The 17857-nt window shown below is 40.5% G+C and overlaps 1 protein-coding gene across 2 annotated transcripts in view; it reads right to left on the bottom strand.

Annotated features, from left to right (window-relative positions):
• Positions 1 to 15418, bottom strand: part of pdgfd (platelet derived growth factor d) — a 94889-nt gene extending 79471 nt beyond the window's left edge. The window contains exon 1 of one of the 2 annotated variants that reach the window (XM_078402524.1): positions 14538 to 15418. In XM_078402524.1, the coding sequence (XP_078258650.1) occupies positions 14538 to 14649 (112 nt within the window). In that variant the 5' untranslated portion in view covers positions 14650 to 15418. The remainder of the gene's footprint in view (positions 1 to 14537) is intronic. The other variant, XM_078402523.1, reaches the window with a different exon arrangement.
• Positions 15419 to 17857: the final 2439 nt, after the last annotated feature.

The raw sequence follows: 17857 nt of genomic DNA, 5'->3' as shown, positions 1-17857 counted from the left end.
CATGCAACTTGGGGTTATGTGATGAGCTGCAAGCCCGATGGTGTAGAGTATGTTCTTGTGTCTAAGTTTACTGATGCAGACCCTATTGTGATTCGGCAAGCATATACGACACATGGCAACAATCTGCAGTCCCAGAAAGACCTCTGCCAGAAAAGCTAAGTGTTTAGTGTCAGTGCAACGTGGTAATGGGAATTGATCCATTTTGCTATATTCAGTACGTTTCTACTTTTAACTTCCTGATCTATGGTGTCATCATGGTTTAATTTTCAAAACAGTTTTCAACCACAATTAGAGCTACGATATAGGTAATAGCGATTTCATTTATCCGGCATGCATTCAAGGTAGCATTTCATAAAGGCTCCATTGAGTGATGCGGACAAAGCAAATAGTCCCTTGGGGAATTAGCAAATATAGAAAAATACTTGGCAGCTGTTGCCATTCTGTTTGATCTTGCTTAAAAGACCCATGGTTCTTCAGACATTTTATGTTTTCCACTCAAACTTTTGAGATGTCTGCCCACATCTTTATGTCTTCTGTTGACCCTGACCTTACTTCTAGGATTAGTTTATTTAAATGAAAAGGGGTAGGGATTTGTAGAAACAAGGAAGGCAGATGCTGGTAGACAAAAAAAAGACACAAAGGAGAGTTGGAGTTCCAGAATATTTATTCCCCCCCCACATCCCCCCCCCCCACCTCCCCTTCCACCTACATTCATTCCTCTAGTACTTATTTCCCCCCCCCCCCCACCCCCCTCCCCCACACCTCCCCTTCCACCTACATTCATTCCTCTAGATTCACAACTCTTCAATCCTATCGTCTCACTCCTACTGTCTGCTCATCTCTGGCCTTTGTCCAACCATCTACTTATCTGACCCCTCACCTGTATCCACCTATTACCTGCGAGGCTTTGTCCTGCCCCTCCTCTCTATCAGCTTCATTTCTCCTCTCCCCACAATCAGTCTGAAAAGGGGTCTCGTCATGAAACGTCACCTATCCATGTCCTCCAGAGATGCTGCCTGACCTGCTGAGTTACTCCAGTACTTTGTATCGTTTTTAGGAGTAGGGTTTTGCCGAATATCCACCAGGTTTTGGATTTGAACAGCAATAGGTTTTATGGTGCTGCACCATTTAAATTCTTCCATCTGCAGTTTTATCCAGAACTGCACACAGCAGAAGTGTGTGCTGTGTAAACTAAAGGAAATGACTAGCAGAAATGAAGAGGACATTATTTTGCAAACCTTGAATTGATGGAGCTAGGGTATTTGTTTCAGGATACTTCAAGAGTTAGGGGAGAACTGTAAAAGACATCTTATGTTTGAACAAGTAGAAGGAAATTTCAATTCTGTTTAAATATTCATTTGGAAACTTTTGAGGTCAAAAAATGTTTCCATCCTGTGCCAATGGATTTAACCAGTTTTCCAGTTAAGATTCTCATTTGGGCTTCTGTTAGGAAAGTTGAGATTCACAAAATCCCTTGAGTGGGGGAGAGAGAGGTTCTTGGTTTTTGGTTCTTGGTCCTCCAAAATATTCCAAATGGAATTTAAACTGGAGGTGGCGGAGTATGGACCTTACCTAAGGTGGTAGGAGAAGTAGAAACTATTGCAACACAAGAGCAGTCTTATCAAGTCAGTAGCAGGGGGACTGCAGCTATGTTAAGGAGTTACAAGGAACTGCAAATGCTGGTTTACAAAAAAAGGCAGAGTGCTGGAGTAACACCGTAGATCAGGCAGGATATCTGGAGAACAAGGTTAAATTTAGATGTTTAGGTCAGGGCACTTCTTCAGACTCCCCGGTGGGGGAGAGAAAGGTGGGATAGAGATGGGACAACACAAAGCCTGGCAAGTGATAGGTGGATACAGCCATATTATTAACGTCTGTTTATAACACAGACGCACGCACTCATCCACAGAACGGCAATTACATTAAAAATGTAAATAATTGGGTGTGACGCACTGCAGCACGTCTTGAGAACACGTTAAACGGAAGAAGTCAATGCAAGTCCATTTACCGTATTCCATTTTCCCTTTTTATGTAATTCAGTTAAATAAGAAAAAAAAACAAATATTGCAAACATATGCAAATTAATGCCTTAATATTTTGCTCCCCAATGTTAATCTTTCAATATATTTTCCTATTCTACTGGCCAAGAAGATAAAAGAACTAAAATAGCCTTCAACTATTATTTCTAAGTTATTCAGACTGCAACTATTAAATGCTGTGATTAGTTATATAGTTTAGCAAACGTAATCATCTAATTTAAATCATTTTCTTCGTTGCTAAGTCCAAGGAAAACAAAGAAGGATAGGATTCAGCAAAGTTTTCTTAAAATGGTGAAGTGAAATTAAAATAGATCAGGTTAACCACTAATCCAAAAATGTTAACCTATTTTTCTCTTCTTGGTGTGGAATAACATGTTGTTTATTGCCAAAATTCAGCTTCCCTTTTACCTCAATTAGGATTCCCGTGGGATGTTAACCACAGGCTTCTAAAATCCTGTACAGTCGCGGCTGGTCTGTGAGTCAGTTTTTCCAGCCATACCGTTGTTCTGTAAAAGTAGCAAAATCAACTTTTGCTGCAGTATGCTGGCACAAATTTAAGCAATAGCAATATTTAGACTTTCAGCAAAGAGGTTTTGAAATGATGGCCTGGAAGGAGGGTTAAAAAACAAAGTGCTGGAGGAACTCAGAGGGTCAGGCAGCATCTGTGGAGAGAAATGGATGGACGATGTTTCTGGTCAGGACTCTCTTTTTCAGACTGAGTCTGAAGACCCAAGACGTCTGTCCATTTCCCTCCACAGATGCTGGCTGACCCGCTGAGTTCCTCCAGTACTTTGTTTTTTGCTCAAGGCTCCAGCACCTGAGCAGTCACTTGAATCTTTAAGAGGGCGTTGTCTGTATGCAAGCTACTATGAATGATCACTACAGAATCTAGACAAGATTTCATACCATCAATAAATTGAGTGCAATATTGACTGAAACAGTGAAGAAATTCAGATTGAGACACCTCCTGCTGCTTTGACCCATATGTTCAAAAGTTCTAGGGGTAGAATTAGGCCATTCAGCCCATCGTCTATTCCACCATTCAATTATGGCTGATCTATCTTTCCCTCTCAACACCATTTTCCGGCCTTCTCCTCATAACCCTTGACACCTGTACTAATCAAGAATCTGTCAATCTCCGCCTTAAAAATATCCATTGACATGGCCTCCACAGTTGTCTGTGGCAATGAATTCCAAGAACAACAATCATCCAAACTTTGCCTCAAGATCCCCCACCATTATTTCCAAATGGGTCCCCAGCCCATCTTTTTAGAGCACTATTTTCTATTCAAGAGAGTATTGTCTGTATTGGAACTAACAATTGCTGAACCATCATCTATTTAACTATAACTTTAACATAACTATCCCATGGCATCACATTAAATAACTGTATTTTTTCATCTTCTCATCTGGGTTTAAAATTGACATCCGCAGTATATTTTGCCCATTCAAAACAAGCAAATAAAAACTGGGTAACAAAATTATGCCCAAAGACATGAAAATCTAAGTGTTGGCATCAACTGCAGTCTTCAAGTTGAAGCTTGAAAATAAATTAGACGTGGGCACAATTCAGTCTTCATTTTAATGTCTTCTCCATATTTTTATTTTATATGATATTTTCATTTTATTTTGTTTCTACAAAAAAAGCCATAATTGCATCAATTAGATCGCAGCATTAATTGGTGCAAGTAGGTTTTCCACAATTCCTCCTGAGGACTCTACACCTATAAGAACTGGGACTTGAAAATGGTGCCAAGTCTGGCGACTCTGTATTCTGTTGCAGTATACTACTACTATACACTTGTACTGTATCTGTGATGCTGATCTGAGATATATCCCAAGTGACAATAGACAATAGGTGCAGGAGGAGGCCATTCGGCCCTTCGAGCCAGCACCGCCATTCAATATGATCATGGCTGATCATTCTCAATCAGTACCCCATTCCTGCCTTCTCCCCATACCCCCTGACTCCGCTATCCTTAAGAGCTCTGTCCAGCTCTCTCTTGAATGTGCTTATGTGTAGTGATACTTATACTGAACTGTATACAAAAATGAATTTCACTGTACCTCGGTACATGTGACAAATAAAGTGCCATTGAAGATCAGGAGGTGAAAATAGAGCTTATTAGCGCCATCGCTGGTTAGATGATGCAAGTACAAAAAACACAGTTTATCTCCATAGCAAATGTGACCTCTGAAGTTTATAAAGAGAAAGGTGATGGAAAAATGCCACAAATGCCACAAACTAAATAAAAATTCAGCATTCTTTGATATCTCAGACATAAAACATTGAGTGGCATTCAACAGGCTTTTGTACAGAGTGAATGTGGAGAGGATGTTTCCAGTAGTGGGAGAGTCCAGGACCAAAGGGCACAGCTTTAAAATAAAAGGACGTACCTTAGGAATGGCGACAAGGTGGAATTTCTTGAGCCAGAGGGTGGTGAATCTGTGGGATTCATTGCCACAGATGGCTGTGGACGCCAAGTTATTGGGTATTTTTTAAAGCGGAGATTGGCAGGTTCTTGATTAGTAAGGGCGGCAAAGGTTACAGGGAGAACGTACAAAAAGGAGGAACGTGCAGGAAAATGAGGTGTAGAGGGAAAAATAGTTCAACAAGTATTGAGTGGCAGAGCAGACTTCATGGGCTGATATTCTGCTCCTATGTCTTAGCGTCTTATGGATAGGCACATGCATATGCAGAGAATGGAGGTATATGGATCATGTGCAGGCAGAGGAGATTAGTTTAACTCGGCTTCATGTTCGGCAAGGACATTGTGGGCCGAAAGGCCAGTTCCTGTGCTGTGCCGTTCCATGAATATTGCAATGTAAGTGAAAGCAACATATGAAGATATATACACATGAATGCGGAGCAAGCAAGGCATTACATTCTTCAAGCCTGCTCCACCGTTTAATAAAATCAGGCATAAAATCAGGGAAGATGTTTCAGATATTATCTGAATGGTGTCAAGTTATGAGGAGGGGGAGTTCAACGAGATCTGGGTGTCCTAGTGCATCAGTCAATGAAAGGAAGCATGCAGGTCTCCAAATTTGAGGAAGGATATTCTTGCTATGCAGCGTAGGTTCACTAGGTTAATTCCCGGAATGGCGGGACTGTCGTATGTTGAAAGGCTGGAGCGATTGGGCTTGTATACACTGGAATTTAGAAGGATGAGGGGGGATCTTATTGAAACATATAAGATAATTAGGGGATTGGACACATTAGAGGCAGGAAACATGTTCCCAATGTTGGGGGAGTCCAGAACAAGGGGCCACAGTTTAAGAATAAGGGGTAGGCCATTTAGAACGGAGATGAGGAAGAACTTTTTCAGTCAGAGAGTGGTGAAGGTGTGGAATTCTCTGCCTCAGAAGGCAGTGGAGGCCAGTTCGTTGGATGCTTTCAAGAGAGAGCTGGATAGAGCTGTTAAGGATAGCGGAGTGAGGGGGTATGGGGAGAAGGCAGGAACGGGGTACTGATTGAGAGTGATCAGCCATGATCGCATTGAATGGCGGTGCTGGCTCGAAGGGCTGAATGGCCTACTCCTGCACCTATTGTCTATTGTCTATTGTCTATTGTCCTTTGAGAGGACAGAAATCAGGATCTGCAGGCCAATGACTTCTAGAAACATTGGGTGACTGAATCAGGGAAATAACTCTGACTGTTCCAGATCTTTATGAGGAGCCTTGTATTTATCCATTTTAGCACAAAAGATATACCAAAAATTATATAAAGGTACAAAATCTTTCAATTTACTCCCATGTTCCCAGCCTGATTGATGCTCTGCTGATGTTATGGAACAAAGGCACAGAAACTTGTCCATTGTTTGCACAGATCTCAGAAGGCTAGTAATCTTCTTGAGTAGTAGCAGTTGTAAGGCACCTTCTACAGAGGGAAGGCCAATGAATCTACAGCTTAGAGCACCCACACTGTGGGTGGCACAATGGAGCAACAGTAGAGTTACTGCCTCACAGCGCCAGAGACGGGTGCGATCCTGACTACGGGTGCTGTCTGCACAGAGTTTGTGCATTCCCCCTGTGACCATGTAGGTTTTCTCTGGATGTTCCAATTTCTTCCCATACACCAAAGACACGCAGTGTTGTAGGTTAATTGGCTTTGATGTTGTAAAATTGTCCCTATTGTGATGGTTAGTGTACAGGGTGATCGCTGGTCGGCGTGGTCTCGGCAGGCTGAAGGACCTGTTTCTGCATTGTATCCCTCAAGTCTAAACTCACCATTTTTCCAGTATCTTTGAGGATCAAAACGTTGATAATCAGGAGAAAACATTCTGACTTAAATAGCCAGTTCTTGTGCAACAATATTCCATGCATAAGACCTTCCAGAAAAGTTACTGAAAAATCCATATAATTACAATTCAAATTTACATCAAGCTTGGATCTTCTGGGCAATACAAAAGTGCATTTCCAATAGAAATATCAGGTTGTCTTTAAATTTTAAGTGGACTTTAAGCAGGAAGTCTTGGCTGCAAAATCGGTTCAGGGATAGGTTGAAGAGATTAGGTGCACAGGTGCCTTTCAGACTGGAAGAAGGCATTCAATATGATTTTCAAAGGTTGTTATTAGGACCGCTTCCTGATATATTTTACTTTGATTTGAAAGTACAGAGTGCTATTACAACATCTGCAGATTTGCAAAACATCCAAATATAGTTTTTCTTAAGTGAGTGGTGATCAACTTTAATGATAGGTGGATAGATTGGTGGAATCGGCAGAAATATGGCAAGTGAAATTTAAACAGGATACTGCAAAATGATACATTTGGTAGGAAGAATAAGAAATGGGAATATGATATAAAGTAATAATTTTAAAGAGCGCAAGGTACAGACAAACGAGAAAAAGTATGTGTATATCTTTGAAGTGCCAGAAGTTGAGAAAACTAATAAATTACACGTGGAATAAACAGAGGTACAGAGTGCAAATTCAACATCGGTTTGGACCCAACAGCATCACATCCAATTATGGTCAATACCACACAGTATGGATGTAATACTCTTAAGGAGGGTGCACTGGAGATACAGTGAAATGATCCTGAGAATGGAGGGATTTCACTTTCTGTGGTGAGACTGGGAAGTTGACGCTGTTCTTCTTAGAGCAAAGAAGGTTGTGAGGTGATTTTTGTAAACAAAGTCAAAGCCAACTAAGAACTTACCTAACTTTTTAAAAGTGTGCTGCAGTTTCTCCTACAAGAAACACCATTCTCTCCATTTCCACCACTATCGATCAAACCGCCTCTTAATCTTCTGTTCCTTCAGACACAAGCTCTCCAATCATTCACCATAAAACAACCTTCCCATCCCAAGTATAGGTTTAATAAACCTTCTCTGAATTGTTTACTTTCTTAAATAAGAATAACAATATTATACACTTTATTCCAAATAACGTCTCACCATTGCATTGTTCAACTGAGGCATAACCTCCCTCTGGAATTTTCTGTTTCATATAACCTTCCCCTAACAATGAATAATCTTGTTCAAAAGATGCAGGCATAATTTCAACGTTCTCCCCATTCATAAAGTAATATAAAAATACCAGAAAGATATCAGTATATTTACCAGACGAGATAATCTCATAGTCATACAGCGTGGAAACGGGCCCTATTGCTCAGCTTTCCAACACCAACCAACTTCCCACGTTTGGCCCATATCCCTCTAAACCAGTCCTATCCATGTACCTATCTAATTGTTTCTTAAACATTGCAATAGTCCCTGCCTCAACTACCTCCGAGGTATGTCCACTTTGAAGAAGTTCTCCTCCTCTACCCATTCCTTCTCTCCCGAGATGCTGCCTGACCTGCTGAGTTACTCCAGCATTTTGTGAATAAATCGATTTGTACCAGCATCTGCAGTTATTTTCTTATACTACTGGTTGCTCCACTGCGATTTCTCTTCGAGGTATGTCCACTTTGAAGAAGTTCTCCTCCTCTACCCATTCCTTCTCTCCCGAGATGCTGCCTGACCTGCTGAGTTACTCCAGCATTTTGTGAATAAATCGATTTGTACCAGCATCTGCAGTTATTTTCTTATACTACTGGTTGCTCCACTGCGATTTCTCTTCGAGGTATGTCCACTTTGAAGAAGTTCTCCTCCTCTACCCATTCCTTCTCTCCCGAGATGCTGCCTGACCTGCTGAGTTACTCCAGCATTTTGTGAATAAATCGATTTGTACCAGCATCTGCAGTTATTTTCTTATACTACTGGTTGCTCCACTGCGATTTCTCTTCGAGGTATGTCCACTTTGAAGAAGTTCTCCTCCTCTACCCATTCCTTCTCTCCCGAGATGCTGCCTGACCTGCTGAGTTACTCCAGCATTTTGTGAATAATTCCTCTGGTATCTTGTTCCATTCATCCACCACCCTTTGTGTGAAAAGTTACCCTTCAGATTTCGATTAAATCTTTCCTCCTTCACCTTAAACCTATGCCCTCTGGTTCTCAATTTTCCAACTCTGGGCAAGAGACTCTGTGCATCTACCCAATCTATTCCACTCAAGATTTTATACTCTTTAGGATCTTTAAGATTACCCCTCATCCTCCTGCACTCCAAGGAATAGAGTCCCATAAAATCAATTTCAACGATCGTAACTGTGGGATAATGTGACTACAACATTGGGAATGCCTTCCTGCCAAATCATCAAAATTGTGCCTGGAATCTACTATATACACTGAAGATGATATACAAGATACAATAATTTAACTTCTCACTTAGGGTAGTTTCTCTGACAATGTTGTATTTAGAAGCAACAAAACCAAAGTTGGTACTAAGGTAATCTTTGAGCATTGATCGCAATTAAAGAAACACTGATACTCACTACCTGAAATTTATCTCAGGTAAAGGATGGAAAGAATCCTTTGTGAACAGGCAGCTCTGTTAGTCATAGAGTGATACAATGTGGAAACAGGCCCTTCGGCCCAACTTGCTCAGACCGACCAACATGTCCCAGCTACACTGGTCCCACCTGCCTGTGCTTGGTCCATATCCCTCCAAACCTGTCCTATCCATGTACATGTCTAACTCTTTCTTAAACGTTGGGATAGTCCCAGCCTCAACTGCCTCCTCTGGCAGCTTGTTCCATACACCCACCACCCTTTGTGTGAAAAAGTTACCCCTCAGATTCCTATTAAATCTTTTCCCCTTCACCTTGAACCTATGTTCTCTGGTCCTGGGCTATTCACCTCAGCAAACCCTGTATCCCATTAATGCAAACATTAAATCACATAACTGAGCTTATATACGGATGCAGGTGTGAGTATATATAATATTATGTGCAATCAGAATGGACATCCAAAAATAGGATGGATATTTTATCAGTAATGCGTTTTTTTATTTGGTTTTCTTAATCATGCAACAATTTCCTATGAAGAAAATATTTTTATCATTTAGTATTTTCAACTGCAATTGAGTACTGAAAACATAATTTAACATTTTATGATTCCACACTGCAACTCACACAAAAATAAAGTTTTGTAATAAAGCCTCGTGGCTGATTGTAATATTCCAGGATATAGTTTTCTGGCTTGCAAATTAAATAATGATTTACACGAACATGATATTGTATCAAAAGACCAAAGGAATTTTCAGTGATTTCAACAGAAAAATCAATGATAAGATAATTTTTGAAATCACACTAAAATCAATATCTGAGGTAAAATTTCAAATGTTGCTATCCTCTTTTTTATGTTCATAAGTTAAATGAGCAGAATTAGGCCACTCAGCCCATCAAGTCTACTCTGTCATTCAATCATGAATGATCTATCTTTCCCTCCCTTGTTTCATTGGGTTGCTGTTGTTTAAACTAACTAAATTATTGCATCGTATGGGAGGCGCATTCCCAATCTCGTTGTACCCCGGTACAATGACAATAAAGATATATTGTATTGTATTGTATTGTATCAATCTCACTCTCCTGCCTACTCCCCATACCACCTGACACCCATAGTACCAAGAACTTATCATTCTCTGAAGGCTGTCGAGACCAAGATATTTTTATCTTGGTCTCTACAGCATTCAGTGCCTTTGGAATATTTACTCTGCAAAAAATAATGATTTGGGTGTTCCAGTTAGATCCAATAGTCATTGGAGCTAGAAGTTGCCAATAGGTGTGGCACAGAAAACAGAACCAGCAGCATTTAGTATATTCAGCAATAAAAAAATACCCTTCTTAAATTAATGAAGTGCCCAATTAGTCAGTGGTTTGTTGCCTCGTGGAAACAGTTTTACAGCAATGATAACACTCTTGAGCATCACTTTGCCTCTTCCAATACAACTAAATTATGTGCTAATTATAGCAAAAGTACCACTCTCTATCCTGCAAAAGTAAATGCAATGTTAGGCTCTATGAAGAACATTGGAGATAACTGTTTTACCATTTTGCTTTCTGAAGACTGGATATATGAGAGTTTGTGTATCAAAACATTACTAAATTTCTAAAATATATATATCCATGCGAACTACTCGAATGAAAATACACAAAACAGAAAACATAAAGTAATAACAAGGAACTGCATATACCTGTTTGCTAAGGAAAGACACAAAGTGCTGGAGTAACTCAGCGGGTCAGGCAGCATTCCTGGAGAACATGGATATGTGAAGTTTCAGTTCAGGTCCCGACATAGAAAGGTGATGTTTCGGGAAGTGGTCCGACTTAAAACGTCACCTATCCATGTTCTCCTGGGATGCTGCCTGACCCGCTGAGTTACTCCAGCACTTTGTGTCTTTCTACAGAAAACAAGAAGCCTACTACTAAATATTTGAAAGACAAAAAAATGAGATAGCAGGAATGTTCATGGATTTTTTTGTTGCAACCATTCATGATTCCTAAATGCAAAAGTGTAGAGCATCAGTTTAACAACATGATGTTTATTCATTTTGTACACACTTTTTACATAGGACAGAGAAACTTGCAAACACATCCCCAACACATTAAAAACATAACTCTCAGCCAATTACCTGTAAAGTTAAGATAGTAGGGACTATGGTGGTGTATTCTGACTGGTGGAATATTATGAAGTCGATAGGAATATTAACTTAGAGAGATAGACAGAATCTGGGAAAAGGAAAAGTCTTCACAATCGTTAAAACTTTCTCCTGAAAAGTTGTAGATGTTCGGTCATTTGAGATTCTCAATACCAAGTATGATGGAACATTAGTTTGCAAAGGTGGCACAGATGGATCAAAGGCAGCGCATGGAAATGGAACAGATTACAGACCAGCCATGAAAGATAAAACATGCTCAAAAGGCTAAATAGCTACTTTGTCCCTAGCTTTGTACCTTTAACAGGCAAGATAAAGTAGACCTGATTATAACTACATTTCCATATCAAATTACATTAAAGCATATGAGCATTCACACGACTGGGCACTCTATATTAAAATGCAATAACATTTTACTGAAAGGTAGTTATGAGAAAAGGTAAAAGGAAAGCATTTGATTTTTTTTAATGCAGGTTTTTTCCTGAATATTTGGACAAGACATTTTGAAAAATAACACGTGAAGTGTGATGAAACTCCAATAATGGAACCAAAAAACTCCATACGTTTGATCTGGTGTGACCTACATTGACTCACAGTCCAGCCATGCTTTGGTTTAAAAATTCTTATCCTTATTCTCATATCCATCCAAACCCATGAAATTCTGCTCTCTATAAATGTGCCAATCACACGTTGATAGATCCTCCAATTTTGGTCTACTGCATATCCCTGGTTTATTTTATTCCATTGCTGAGTTATGCCCTCAGTTGCATAAGGTTTGAAGCTCTGGAAATCTCCCTTTAATCTTTACTTCATATTTCATTCTTCCCTTCTTTAAAACATTCCAAGAAACTAGGTTCATTGACCAATCTTATGGTCAAAATATCTTGTTCAATAGCTCAGTGTCAAGTTGTGTTCAATAATCTTCTTATGATAAGCCAATATTTCATTTGTTACACGTCTGCTATATGTACAAGTTGTTGCTTGGTATGGTATTGAGACCTGTCAAACTTTTAACCTTGTGTGTTCCTCATCTTGATTGTGGGGTAATATGCAAGAGACAAAATAAAAAGGTGATAAAGAAAAAGGATTCAGTATCCTTGTATTAATGAGTTTGAAGCTCGCAAAGTTCTGCTCCCAGTTGTCCAACAATGGTATGTCATGACCAACACAGGTGATGTGTGGCTGAGGAAGGAAATTATTAACACATCATCAATAGTTGAAATAAAATCAGTCCGAGTAAATACCTGGGTAATTTCCATCATAAACTTCCATGAACATTTAGTTACATTTTACAATCATTTTTTCACTGAACACTACTTTGAAAAATTGCCTAGCCTCTTTAATATGGAAACCCAAAATTCAAATGTTGCAATAATGGTAAAGCCATCAACAATTTAACTTGTTTTCAGTGAACCATGAAATTATATTTTAAGGCACAATAACTGAAGCTTGATTTTGTTTTGTCTTGCAACTCTTAATTATCTAACAAAAATGTATTAATTTAAATAAAGACAAACCACTCATTTGCACATTAAAGTAAGAACGTGATAAATCTAAAGTTGCGCCTTCAAACGAAATGGCAGCAATGACTGTTTTAATTAATTCATAGATGAGTAAAAAATGTTTTAACGCTGGAGTTTAATTTAAATGCATCTGTAAATGTGTGAATTAATTTCAAATTAGTGAATAAATCTGTGAATTAACATAAACAGATAACTTTAAAATAGATATTCTTTGCAATTAATTGTACCATTTATGATGATACATTATACTCTTATTTAAAACAAAGAAGGCAATACATTATGGTTGTAATAATGGCATTAAACGTATTATGCATTGTACAATGCCAAAATACAATGAGATCAAAGCATACTATTTATCAAGATGACTATTCCATTGTAACTGAAACAGTGCAAGGACATTGATATCATGGAGCTGGTTTGGCCTAACCTGCCCTCCATGCAGTATTGGATCACGGCCAATTAAAGGAAAGTAGCTAGTATGTTGCAGTATGGAACTTAGCTCTGAAACCCTCCAGATACAGCGGCCCCTGAGCTTCCCACTGACCAGTGCGTGATCGGCGGAGAGTCTGGGCTTGGGAACGGGGCGGGACGCATAGGCTCACATTGTATGGCATTGGTGCATGAAGGCAGGTTGTATGCACTGATGTCCGTTGCACATTGAATGCCGCATTGTGAGGCACTCATGTCTGTGGCACATTGAATGGCATTGATGAATGTTGCAGGTTGTAAGGCACTGATGTATGTGCTACATTCTATGCCACTGATGTATGTGGCACATTGTCTTCCACTGATGTATGTGGCACAATGTCTCCCACTGATGTATGTGGCACATTGTATACCACTGAGGTATGTGGCACATTGTATGCCACTGATGTATGTGGCAGATTGTATACCACTGAGGTATGTGGCACATTGTATACCACTGATGTATGTGGCACATTGTATACCACTGATGTATGTGGCACATTGTATACCACTGATGTATGTGGCACATTGTATGCCACTGATGTATGTGGCACATTGTATGCCACTGATGTATATGGCACATTGTATACCACTGATGTATGTGGGAGATTGTATACCACTGATGTATGTGGGAAATTGTATAGCACATTGCACAATGACAAAGATGAGGTCAAGGCGATTTTAGTGCCGGAGTAAATGCCCCCTCCCTCTCGCGGGTAATGGATCCCGCTGCCCTCCATTACACTCGCATTCTTCCAGCTGGAATGCAGCGCCTATGAGCTCTGAAACCAGAGCTTCTGCGGAATGGACAGGCAACTGTCAGCTTTAGCACGGCAGCGCCGCTGGAAAAGCGCCCTGTGCAAGAACTCTACTCCGGCAGCTCAAGCCGCCCGCTTGAAATGTATTTCACTGCACAATCCGCAGTCGTTCGTGGCGACTGGAGAAACAGTAGTGAAGGTTGCGAGCTTTGCCCAGACCGTCACCAACTGAGATAAAGTTGTAGTTACATTTAGGCACAGCTGAATTTCTGGCTGGCCTCAATTCCTGAATGCAATCTTGAAGTATATATATATATATAACTTTTTTTTAGACTTTTGTTTAATGGTTGTATGCGCAGTGAGTTATACGTGTGCTACCCGACTGCATTGTAATATAGACCAAGTCCAGTGAAAAACACACTGTCTTTGTGCTGCACCAGAAAAGAGGCAAATAAAATGACACAATTCAGGAACACACGGGCGCCGCACAAAAAATGTCAAATATGTGGGGTGAGAAAAAAAGCAGTTGTTGGAACGTTTCATGGAGTCAAACTAAATGTTCTGCCAAGAAGTTGAAATATCACTGTATATACTTCAGGGGAACGGGGAGGAAAAAAGTTTTGAAGTTTTTGTTGTGTTTCCTTCGCCGCATTCAGCCCAACAGGAGTCGCTAAACAACGCCAGTTCTCTTTAATAATTGAAAACAATGTTGCTCCAAACAACTTCAAATACTCGCATGCAATAAATAAATATTTTAAAAAACGAACTTACCATCTCTCTGTATAGTAGATGATCGCAAAGCCTTAATGGAACCACCTTGAGCTTTGATGCCATGAAGGCCAAAGTCAGCAAACACTATAACCAATGTGAATAGCAATAACATTGGGATCTTTATTCCTGGATTTCCACGGCTTAATTAGCAATAAAATCCACTTAGGCGACGATAGTTCTTCAAATTTTCAAAGCGTTCTGGAAACTTTGGCGTTGCTCTTCTAACAAGTTTGTTGCATTATTAATGTGACGGCAGAAAGCGTTCTGGACGTCTCGACCTGCAGAGAACAAGCCCCAAGACGTAAAAAAAAAAGATGCAACAGGTTGATTCTTCGAGTCCCCAGCCCCAGGAGTAAGTCGGATCCGAAATTTCACCCACAAACTATGTCCCGGGGAGATCTCATCTTCAAGGAGGGCATCTTCAAAGCGTTGAAAATGCAGTGAAAACCGGACCCTGGTAAGTAACTCTTGACAGCGCTAAAGTAGATGTGGTTTCAAAAACGCAGAGACAGTGATCGGTGCAAATCGCGCGTGTGCTGCCACAGTGCTGGTGAGGAAATAAGCCGGGCAAAGCATAGGGAAACAGCACTTTGCAGTGTAAACAAAAGGAAAAGCATTGCAAGTACAGCCGAGGCTTTCACGTTAAAAGGGGGAAAAAGTCTACACGTAGCACTTTCTGCTTGACGCCGGGAATGTCATCCACAGTGCACAGTCCTTATATGACATAGATTTGGCAACGCACTACTTTTTTTTGCGCACTTTATGGGATAACGAAGCTAATGTTAAGATGCAGCGCTCAAGTTCCCCGAGTCATTTGCGGATCTGCACTGTCCAACCTTGCAAAGCACCATGTTAACACCAGGTTAAAGTCGGTGTTTGTGATCACCTGCACTGTTCACTGTTGTGATCACTGTTACCTGTTAACTCTTCTGTTTCTCAAATTGACCATCTGGGATTCCTGGCTGGATTTTTGTTGTTGTTGCAGGAATATAAGACATTAGCACCCTTTTCATTTAGCATTATGAATCCTCGAAGTAATGTTAACAAATTGCTCCGCCGTTTTTTTAATCCATAGCCAACTGTACTCAAACAAGAAGAAACTGCCTGGAGATGACTATAGAAGTGGAACAGGAGTGGGCAAGACTAATTTAGGACATTGCCTTCCCTGCAAAACTGCAGTGAATCTGTTTTTTAAAAAGAAACTACAGTCCAAGAATCTCACAAGTTCACATGTTTCGGCATCATCAGCTAGAGTGTGGTCCTGACCTTCCAACTATTGGAGACCTTTGAACTGTCTACAAATTGTCTGTTTATTTGTCTGTGTACTTTTTTATATGCACTGAACTTTTTTTTGTTGTTGTGTATAATGGCTTTTACAGAATAATATGTTTACATATCTGTTGAGATGCTGCAAGAGTTTCATTGTTCTGTTTTGGGACATGTGACAATAAAACACTTGACTCTTGAACTATCTTTAATTGGACTTTATCGGACTTCAATGCTATATGTTGCACTAAATGTTGTACCCTTTATCTGTGCACTGTCGACGGCTTGAATGTATTCATGTTTTGCCTTTTCTTTGACCTGATAGCGAGCACACAAAGGCACTGTACCTCGATACACATGACAATAATAAACTAAACTAAACTAAACAATATTTTCTGCTGACTTTTTTGTTGTGTTTTGGAGCCTTGAAGGATACCAAATAATCTACGCCTGTGGAGACAGAAGGAACTGCAGATGCTGGACACTGGTGCTCTGCAAGGATGTGTTCTATGAACATTTTTCAATGAAGGGCCTCGACCCGAAACATCACCCATTCCTTCTCTCCAGAGATGCTGCCTGTCCCGCTGAGTTACTCTAGCTTTTTGTGTCTATCTTGTGTTCAATGTCAGCAAGATAAAGAAGATAGTGATCGACTTCAACAGTGATCGACAGTGTGCATGCCCCAGTTTGCATTGACAGTACCAAAGTAGAGATGGTTGAAAGCTGCAAATTCCTAGGAGTGAATATCATCAACAACTTCTCCTGGACCACCCATATTGAATCAATGGCCAAGAAAGCACACCAATGCCTCCACTTCCTTAGAAGGCTTAGGAAGTTCAGCATGCCCCCAACAACTCTCACCAACTTCCGCAGATGTGCCGTAGCAAGCATTTTATCAGGATGCATGGGGTGGGAACAGCTCCATCCAAGACCGCATGAAAGTGTAGAGAATTGTGGATGCTGCCCAGACCATCACACAAATCAATCTCCCTTCCACTAACTCCATTTATAACTCACGCTGCCTCGGCAAGGCCACCAGCATAAGCAAGGACATGACACACTCTGGCCATTCCCTCTTCTCTCCTCTCCCATTGGGCAAAAGTTATAGAAGTGCGAAAACACACACCTCCAGATTCAGGAACAGTTTCTTCCCAGCTGTTATCAGGCAACTGAACTATCCTACCACAACTAGAGAGTGGTCCTGAGCTACTATCTACCTCATTGGAGACCCTTGGACTATCTTTGATCAGTCTTTACTGGCTTTATATTGCACTAAACGTTATTCCCGTTATTCCCTTTATCATGTGTCTACACTGAAATGATGACTGCCATCTAATCATCCATGTTAAACACTAGAGGGCAGGCTTAAAGGAGATTCAGTTAATTTTATTTTGGGATACTGCATGGGAACAGGCCATTCAGCCCACCGAGTCCACACCGACCACTGATCCCGCAGACAACCACTCTCATACACACGGTAGGGTCCATTTACAATTCACTGAAGCCAATTAACCTACAAACCTGTATATCTTTGGAGTGTAGGTGGAAACTGGAGCACCCGGAAAAAACCCATGCATCACAGGAAGAACGTACAAACTCCGTACAGACAGCATCTGTAGTCAGGATTGAACCTGGGTCTCTGGCGCTGTAAAGCAGCAACTCTACTGCTGCGCCACCATGCCAGACAAATTATGCAGACAGTGGTGGCTGCCTGGAGCTTGCTGCAGTGGGAGGTGGCAGAAGTAGATACAAAATCAATGTTTAAGATACATTTGGACAGAATTGTGACAAGACAGGAAATGGAGGGATTATGGATCCCGTGCAGGCAGCTGAGATGACTTTAGATTGGCATCATGATTGGTACTACACGATGGGCTGGAGAGCCTGTGCTTTGCTGAACTGTTCTATGTTCTGTGTTCATTCGACTAGTTATGAATCGGTTGTGAACAAAGGCCGCTCATGGTCCATCAAACTTCAGGCAAGCAAAGATTTTATTCGAGCACACTTAAAGAAACTTCTCAAAATCTGAAACTCATTCAAAGATTTTAGTTTCC

Source organism: Rhinoraja longicauda, chromosome 7 (genome assembly GCF_053455715.1).
Source record: "Rhinoraja longicauda isolate Sanriku21f chromosome 7, sRhiLon1.1, whole genome shotgun sequence".
Classification (NCBI taxonomy): Eukaryota; Metazoa; Chordata; class Chondrichthyes; order Rajiformes; family Arhynchobatidae; genus Rhinoraja; species Rhinoraja longicauda.
Note: the sequence above shows the minus strand (reverse complement) of the source record. Positions and strands in the feature narration are given on the sequence as shown.